Below are 9,394 nucleotides of genomic sequence, written 5' to 3'. Positions count from 1 at the left end.
CTGGGGGTCTCAGGGAAGCACGGAGAGAGCCCCCTCCCTGACGATGACCAAAAGGGTACATTTTAATCAAAGTTCCACAAATGAATGTGTTAAAAAATGTTCCTGTGCTGAGATAATCTTATAAATGTGCCCCTGCTGTGTACTGTGTAATGGCCGTGTCTGACCGTGCAGGGACATGGTCCGAACAAACCACCGGTTCTGAGCAGGGGAGGAAACAATACAGAGTATACAGACAGGACAGCATGGGATCACCGAGGCTGTTTTTACCCAGACAGGGAAATGTTTTACTCCACAGAAAGAATCAGCTGTGATCCCATGCAGTCTTGTCTATATACTCTGCATAGTCTTTCGAGTAAAAAAAAAAATGGCTTCAACCCTGTGTGATTTCTTTGATATTCAATCAGACTTGAATTAACCCCTTTCCGAAATATGACGTAGCGGTACCTGCCTGTGATGTGAGCTCACACGCTGAGCCCATCTTTCCCTCCACTTGATGGCTAATTCATCATAACTACCCCGAAATAGTATCAGCAAAAAAGCTCAGGGCATAAAACATAAGCCGTCACCAATGCCCAGATCTTGAAAAATGAACATTATGAGCTTCGAAAAAATGTCAACAAAAGCTAATTTTTTATTTTATTTTACAAACTTCCCCTTTTTTTTTTACCACAAATAAAAACAAAACAAAACACTATACACATTTGGTATCTATCTGCGTACCCCAAAAAACTTTGGCGGACTTGAAAATTTTTTGCAATTTCAACGCACTTGGAATTTTGTTTCCTGTTTTCCAGTACACTATATGATAAAATGTATGGCGTCATTCAAAAGTGCAACTCACGCAGGCAAAAAACAAGCCCTCATACGGCTGTATCAATGGAAACATAAAAAAGTTAAGGTTCTTGGAAGAATGGGAGTAAAAAACAGAACTGCAAAAACGGAAATTGGCCATGTCAGGAAGGGGTTAAAAATACTTAATGTTTTCTACATTCTGAACTTGAAAGTGGCTTTTCCTGCGTAAATTCTGATATTTAACAAGATCTGATCTAACAGTGAAACATTTTCCACATTCTAAACATGAAACTGGTTTCCCTCTGTGTGAGATCTTTCATGTCTAACAAGACTTGATTTACGGGTAAAGCATTCTCCACATTTTGGGCATGAAAATGGCTTCTCCCCTGTGTGAATTCTATGATGTGTTATAAGATCAGATTTCTGAATAAAACATTTCCCACATTCTGAGCATGAAAATGGTTTCTCTCCTGTGTGAAGTCTTTCATGTATTATGAGATGAGGTTTCTGGGTAAAACATTTCCCACATTCTGAACATGAAAATGGTTTCTCTCCTGTGTGAGTTCTTTGATGTATTGTGAGATGATGTTTCTGATTAAAACATTTCCCACATTTTGAACATGAATATGACTTTCCTTCTGTGTGAGTTCCCTCATGTCTAGCAAGATTTGATTTATTAGTAAAGTATCTTCCACATTCCTTACATGAAAATGGCTTCTCCCCTGTGTGAATTCTCTGATGTATAACCAAACCGGATGTTGCGGAAAAATATTTGCCACATTCTGAACATGAATATGGCTTCTCCCACATATGAATTCTCTGATGTTTAACAAGATCTGTTGTCATCATGAAACATTTTCCACAATGTGAACAGGAAAATGGCTTCTCCCCTGTATGAACTCTTTGATGTCTAATCAGATGTTGTTTCTCAGTAAAACATTTACTACATTCCTGACATGAATATGGTTTCTCCCCTGTGTGAATTCTCTGATGTGTAACCAAACCTGATGTTGTGGAAAAACATTTACCACATTCTGAACATGAATATGGCTTCTCCCCTGTATGAATTCTCTGATGTTTAACAAGAACTTGTTTCATTGTAAAACTTTCTCCACATTCTGAACATAAAAATGGCTTCTCCCCGGTGTGAATTCTTTGATGTGTTAAGAGATGATGTTTCTGACTAAAACATTTGCCACATTCTGAACATGAATACGGCTTTCCTTCTGTGTGAGTTCTCTCATGTCTAACAAGATTTGATTTATTAGTAAAGCATTTTCCACATTCCTTACATGAAAATGGCTTCTCCCCTGTGTGAATTCTCTGATGTTTAACAACATCTTTTTTTCTCATGAAACATTTCTCACATTCTGAACATGAAAATGGCTTCTCCCCTGTGTGAATTCTCTGATGTGTAACCAAACCTGATGTTGCGGAAAAACATTTCCCACATTCTGAACATGAATATGGCTTTTCCCCTATGGGAACTTTTTGACGTTTTACACCCGATCTGTAACTTGTATTTTGCTTTGCAGTCTGTGATGAATCAGTAGATAGGATCTGTTTCACAGGATCAGATGATACATTTTGGATATGACGGGCGGAAGGTATATCATCAATATTGGAATTTTTCTCACATCCATATGGAATGATGCTACAAACATCTGCATTATCATGTGAAGATTTTGAATGTTCGTCTGAGCTCCCGGTACAGTCATCTGCAAAGAAAAAACTGATTATATTATTTTATAGCAATATTACCTAATATAACGATTGTACTGACGTTATAGGACATTACAATTGAGAAGTATTCATTTAATAACTTTGTGATCTGTTTTGCAACCAATAACTATCTCAGAGCAGGGATCACTAGATCACAATGTTATGATAACAGGCTTTTCTGTTGCGGTTTTCTACTTTTGTGTTGAAGACATCTTCATGTCTCATGTCGGTCACCGCTCTTTTCTCAGAAAATTACCCAGTGGAGAATAATAAGTGAACCTGTAGGTCCAAGCTGTTAAATGCCGTCCATCTCATCACAATCCCTAGCTCCATTTGCTGCTGTTTAACTATTTAGATGCCACAGCAATGGTTACATGGTTCCGACCTCTGTGCACACGACAAAATCGAGGAGTGCCGATGGGCTACCATGGAAGCTGGGTGCTCACTGAACGCCCTGTCAATGTCAGTTTTGTGCTCCTTTTAATTTCTTTATATTCTGCAAATCTATTATTATTAATGAAAAATAAGTAATAAAAATAGTTTAAACAAAAAGAAAAAATAGATAAAACAATACATGTGTAATTTAGGAGGATGTGGCCTAAGGATACAACACCCTTAATTAACGTGTACAGAATTACACAATCACAAAACCATAAAAAGTTTTGTTACTAATATTCAGCAGTGTCACATAAAATCTGTTGAGAAAAAAAAGACAGATTAACGGCCAAAGATCTGAGAAGACTCAAACGTGAAGAGACCAGGAAGCCATTTTCCTCCAGTGCTGTCATATTCTAGAGATGCAACCTCCCTGGAGGCCAGAAGTACAAGGTGTTCAATGCTTAGAGACATGGCCGAGGTGAGGAGGCTGAACCCGACCACCACTGAGCAAGACACAGAAGTGGGAACGTCAAGTCTGGGCCAAGATACAGTATGTCTGATACTGATTGTTCACAGGTTTTATGGACTGATGAGATGAGAGTGGATCTGGACAAAACAGAAGGATGGGGCCTGTGGCTGGATCAGTAATGGGCCTCCTCTTCCTCTTAGAAGTCAGTGAGATGGACGCAGGAAAAAGTCTGCATCTTTGAAGAAAACCATGATTTTTCTGCCGAACTATGGTCCATCACAGCATTGATGTCTCCACCGCTTGGCAGCCAGAAAAGGCATTAAAGATGAAGAATAATGACCCAGCCCCGTCCTCACTGGACCTAAACCCTAGAGAGATCTTGTGAGCCCTTCTTACACGGAAGATTTATGGTGAAGTAAAAGTCGCCTCTCTGATCAGTGTCTGGAGCTGTGGTTGGTGCTGTCCAAAATGATGAAGAAATTGACAGACTCCATGGATGGAGCTTATGGCTGTTATTGAGAAGAAGGGCGGCCATATTACTATTTTGATCACTGAGATTTTTTTTGAAATGTGAGAAATGTATTTTGTACATTTTGAGTTGTTCGGTTCTTTATCTCAGTGTAACGGATGAAAATAAACAACCGAGATGGAAAATTTATGTTTTTCATTTAGTTGAATATTTCTGTGAGCAGAATTAATAGACATCTAAGGATAAACTGCATTTTTACTTTCTTAAATATTCAGGTTTATTAACCCTGTGGACTGACTGACAGCACTGGAGATGTTCAATAATAAAACTACTCATCAAAAATACAAATCACCTAACAATTCTGCGCACAGAGTACAGCACTGGCCATTATTTCTCCAGACTTCTGCTCTTCGCCCCGGCTGCTGGAAATCAACTTCTGCGTCAAACTCTGACCGCTCATTGTTGTCTCCTTCTTAGTAGTTGGAGTTTATCAAAATTTCTGGGTTTTAGATTGTTGCTAATGGAGAATTGGCCTCAGGTTCTCAATGGGACCGAAATCTGAGGAGTTTCCCGATCGTGGAACCAAAAATGTAAATCATTTACATTTTTGGTTCCACGATCGGGAAACTCCTCAGATTTCGGTCCCATTGAGAACCTGAGGCCAATTCTCCATTAGCACCGAGCCACTTTGTTATAACTTTGCCTTGAGACATGGTCTCCATAATGCTGGAAAAAGGTAGAATTATACCTACCAATAATTTGTTTTTCGTAAGTCCCCAAAGACAGCACACGAGATTACACCCTTCCCCCATCCTTAACTCAGTGTAATTCAAAAATGCTCAAAGAATCCATCTAAAATAAGATTCAATTGCTGGAAGAAGTCAACAATGGAGGGAATATAACTGTGCTGGCACGGTTTTATAAAAAGTGAATTATCAGTGGGTATAATTCTACCTTTACGTTGGACATGGCTTCTCTTATAGAACAGCGAGTTTTCTTTTGGAAGGGCAGGAGCTTTCGGTGAATGAACATCTTTTTTTCTCTTGCAAGAAATGATGATTGTTTACTTCAGCCTAGGAAAAACTCTGAGAAATACTTTCCTGTGGGAAGGAGTTAAGTCAGGTTTTTCAAAATTCTGGAGATTAGAATTGAGGATAAAATCCCGACCTGTACTATCTTTGGGGGAGCTACAGTGACCCCACATCCCCTTACCCTGGTATTGTCACTTTGCCGTCAGACACAGGGACTGCTGTTCCTGCCTCGGCCACTGGGAGGCGCCGGACTGTTACGTCGCCGTCAGATACAGGGACAGCTGTTCCTGCCTCGGCCACTGGGAGGCGCCGGACTGTCACGTCGCCGTCAGATACAGGGACTGCTGTTCCGGTCTCAACCACTGGGAGGCGCCGGGCGGTCACGTCACCATCAGACTCGGGGACGGTCCTGCCTTGGCCACTAGGAGGCGCCGTGGTTTCCCGTGGGTGGTGGTGACAGAGAAGGGGCTCCTGCGCAGGCATCTGGTGGGCGCAGGCTCCGCTCCTCTGTCAGTCATGAGGGGGTTGGTGCATCACCATCTGGCCTGGTCCTGGGGGCGGTCCAAATGACATCATCAGACTGTGAACCTGTGAGGGATAGCCTGATCCTTCAAATACCTTGGGGCCTGTCTTGCAGGCCGCCAGATATACAGTGGGGCAAAAAAGTATTTAGTCAGTCAGCAATAGTGCAAGTTCCACCACTTAAAAAGATGAGAGGCGTCTGTAATTTACATCATAGGTAGACCTCAACTATGGGAGACAAACTGAGAAAAGAAAATCCAGAAAATCACATTGTCTGTTTTTTTTTCATTTTATTTGCATATTATGGTGGAAAATAAGTATTTGGTCAGAAACAAGCAATCAAGATTGTCAGACATTTGGTCTGACATGCACTGTGAGCTGTGAGGTCTTATATAGACAGGTGTGCGCCGTTACAAATCAAGTCCTATCAGATTAATTACACACAGCTGGACTCCAACGAAGGAGTAGAACCATCTCAAGGAGGATCACAAGGAAATGGACAGCATGTGACTTACATATGAGTGTCTGAGCCAAAGGGTCTGGATACTTATGACCATGGGATATTTTGGTTTTTCTTTTCTAATAAATTTGAAAAAATTCTACATTTCTGTTTTTTCCATCAAGATGGGTTGCAGAGTGTACACATTAATGAGAAAAAAAAAATCAACTTTTTTGAATTTCTCAAATGGCTGCAATGAAACAAAGAGTAAAAAATTTGAAAGCGTCTGAATACTTTCTGTACCCACTGCAAATATCTGATAGCTGCAAATTCTATTAACAGGACTCGTACCTCCAACAATCAGCAATCTAGGGCTCTGTGCCCACCATAAGTTTTTGTTGCGTTTGTGACATATTTTCTCTGCATCAATAACACTGGTAAGCACAAAAAATCATCAGAAAAAGGTAATATGTCTGTTTTATGGAGTTTGATGTGCTGAGTCCAAAAATATGCTTAGTTTTGCTCTATTACAAAGTTTCTGAGATACAGTGGGGGAAAAAAAGTATTAAGTCAGCCACCAATTGTGCAAGTTCTCCCACTTGAAGAGATGAGAGAGGCCTGTAACTGACATCATAGACCACAACTATGAGAGACAAAATGAGAAAACAAATCCAGAAAATCACCTTGTCTGATTTGGCAAGATTTATTTTGCAAATCATGGTGGAAAATAAGTATTTGGTCACCTAAAAACATGCAAGATTTCTGGCTCTCACAGACCTGTAACTTCTGCTTTAAGAGGCTCCTCTGTCCTCCACTCATTACCTGTAGTAATGGTGCCTGTTTGAACTGGTTATCAGTATAAAAGACACCTGTCCACAACCTCAAACAGTCTGACTCCAAACTCCACTATGGTGAAGACCAAAGATCTGTTGAAGGACACCAGAAACAAAATTGTAGCCCTGCACCAGGCTGGGAAGACTGAATCTGCAATAGCCAACCAGCTTGGAGTGAAGAAATCAACTGTGGGAGCAATAATAAGAAAATAGAAAACATACAAGACCACTGATAGTCTCCCTCGATCTGTGGCTTCACGCAAGATCTCACCCCGTGGGGTCAAAATGATCACAAGAACGATGATCAAAATTCCCAGAACCACATGGAGGGATCTAGTGAATGACCTGCATAGAGTTGGGACCACCATAACAAAGGCTACCATCAGTAACACACTACGCTGCCAGGGACACAGATCCTGCAGTGCCAGTCGTGAACCCCTACCTAAGCCAGTACATGTCCAGGCTCGTCTGAAGATTGCTAGAGAGCATTTGGATTACCCAGAAGAGTATTGGGAGAATGTCATATGGTCTGAGGAAACCAAAGTAGAATTGTTTGGTAGAAACAAAACTTGTCATGTTTGGAGGCGACAGAATGCTGAGTTGCATCCAAAGAACACCATACCTACTGTGAAGCATGGGGATGGTAACATGATGCTTTGGGGCTGTTTCTCTGCAAACGAACCAGAACGACTAATCCGTCCACATGAAAGAATGAATGGGGCCATGTATCGTGAGATTTTGCGTGAAAACCTCCTTCCATCAGCAAGGGCATTGAAAATGAAACGTGGATGGGTCTTTCAGCATGATAATGATCCCAAGCACACTGTCAGGGAAATGAAGGAGTGGCTTCATAAGAAGCATAGGAAGGTCCTGGAGTGGCCTAGCCAGTCTCCAGATCTCAACATCATAGAAAACCTTTGGAGGGAGTTGAAAGTCCGTGTTGCCCAGCGACAGGCCCAAACCATCACTGCTTTAGAGGAGATCTGCATGGAGGAATGGGCCAACATACCAACAACAGTGTGTGGCAACCTTGTGAAGACTTACAGAAAATGTTTGACCTCTGTCATTGCCAACAAAGGATATATAACAAAATACTGAGATGAACTTTTGTTAATGACCAAATACTTATTTTCCACCATAATCTGAAAAATAAATCTTACCAAATCAGGCAAGGTGATTTTCTGGATTTGTTTTCTCATTTTGACTCTCATAGTTGTGGTGATGTCAGTTACAGGCCTCTCTCATCTTTTTACGTGGGAGAACTTGCACAATTGGTGGCTGACTAAATACTTTTTTCCCCACTGTAGAAGTATTTTGTTATTACATTATTTCTGCATTTTCAATGTAAGTGGTTTTTCCTGTGTTATTCCCATTTCTTAGCTTGTCCTAATTGTGAATTTTCTTATAGGGACAACATCGATAAAGGTTTTAGTGAGTTTTATGGGAAGGAGTATTGACAGTGCAATCAACCAATGACTGCTTCTCGAGAAGTCACATGTTATGGGGAGGAGCTTACTGCTATGAGGCGGTATGATTTCAGTCAGTTAGAAAAGGATGGTGATGGCAAGTAAGGACTGGTATGCGAGACTGACAGGAGACCGGCCTCTACAGGGATCTGAGCCCGGCCACAGGGAGACAAAGGGGAAGTCAGTGGACAGCCGCCATTGCGAAAGGATTTTCACTGCATTTCTGGGAGGGCAAGTCGCCTCAGAGGGAAGAAAACAGCTCAGCCACTGAGGTGTAACTGAGTGAGGGTCTCACCAGAGAGAGAACCTGAAAGCAGCCAATATCACTGAGAAACTGCCTGTCTGCCAATGTCCATCAGTAAGTAACAGGCTGACCCGTTCACCTCACCACTGTATATAGTCATCTACCAGATTACCTCCAGTAACATCAGCTCTAAATACAAGCTGCCTCTGTCATCTCTGGGGAAATATCTACATATAGTCGGTTGGCTCATCGCATTTTTTTTTATTTTGTCACCATTGACCTGAACTTACTCTACTGTCTGATCTGATTTAAGGGAGAAAAATGCCCCAACAGTGGATCAATCATCCGAGCAGATTCTGCTATGTGTGTGGCTCTTTTACACCAAAAAGCCACGTACGTTCAATCACTCATGATATTAATAAGATATACCAGATGGACTGTAAGTGTCCACTTGGTGATCAAGACAAAAGCTGGGCCCCTCGTGTGATATGTTCAAGTTGTTCAAATGGTCTTTGTGACTGGTTGAATATGAGGCTATGCCATTTGCTGCTTCCATGATTTGGAGGGAACTCAAAAATCATAGTGATGACTGCTACTTTTGTTTTGTCACACTGAAAGGCTTTTCTACAGAGAACAAACATAAGATTTATTATCCTGAACTTGAATCTACAATTAGGCCAGTTCCACATGATGGTACCTTGCCAGTTCCTGAACCACCGTTGTCTGGATTGGATGAAAATGAAGTAGAATATGAAGACTATGGAGCTGAAGCTACTGGAGAAAACATGGAGACCTCAAGTCAAGATGAGTATGTACCTGATGGAGCAGCCGGAACGCTTCACTCAACATGAATTAAATGATCTCATCAGGGACCTTTCATTGTCAAAACATCAAGCTGAACTTCTTGCATCTAGTTTGAAACAGAAGAATCGTCTTCATGATGATGTCAAAGTGTGTTATTACCGGAACAGAAGTGACACTGTAACAATTTTTCCCAGTTGATGGCCCAATGGTGTCCTGTAACAATGT

At 41.2% G+C, this 9,394-nt stretch overlaps 1 protein-coding gene across 1 annotated transcript in view; it reads right to left on the bottom strand.

The window, feature by feature from the left end:
- Positions 1 to 613: 613 nt before the first annotated feature.
- Positions 614 to 9,394, bottom strand: part of LOC141060477 (uncharacterized) — a 31,118-nt gene continuing 22,337 nt past the window's right edge. Inside the window, 2 exon segments of the mRNA XM_073556740.1 lie at positions 614 to 1,095; positions 1,098 to 2,510. Of these exon segments, the coding sequence (XP_073412841.1) occupies positions 965 to 1,095; positions 1,098 to 2,510 (1,544 nt within the window). The 3' untranslated portion in view covers positions 614 to 964.

The sequence above is a fragment of the Dendrobates tinctorius genome, unplaced genomic scaffold (assembly GCF_039654945.1).
Source record: "Dendrobates tinctorius isolate UK_male_01 unplaced genomic scaffold, ASM3965494v1 ptg000237l, whole genome shotgun sequence".
Lineage (NCBI taxonomy): Eukaryota > Metazoa > Chordata > Amphibia > Anura > Dendrobatidae > Dendrobates > Dendrobates tinctorius.
This window is presented reverse-complemented; position numbering and strand designations above follow the sequence as displayed.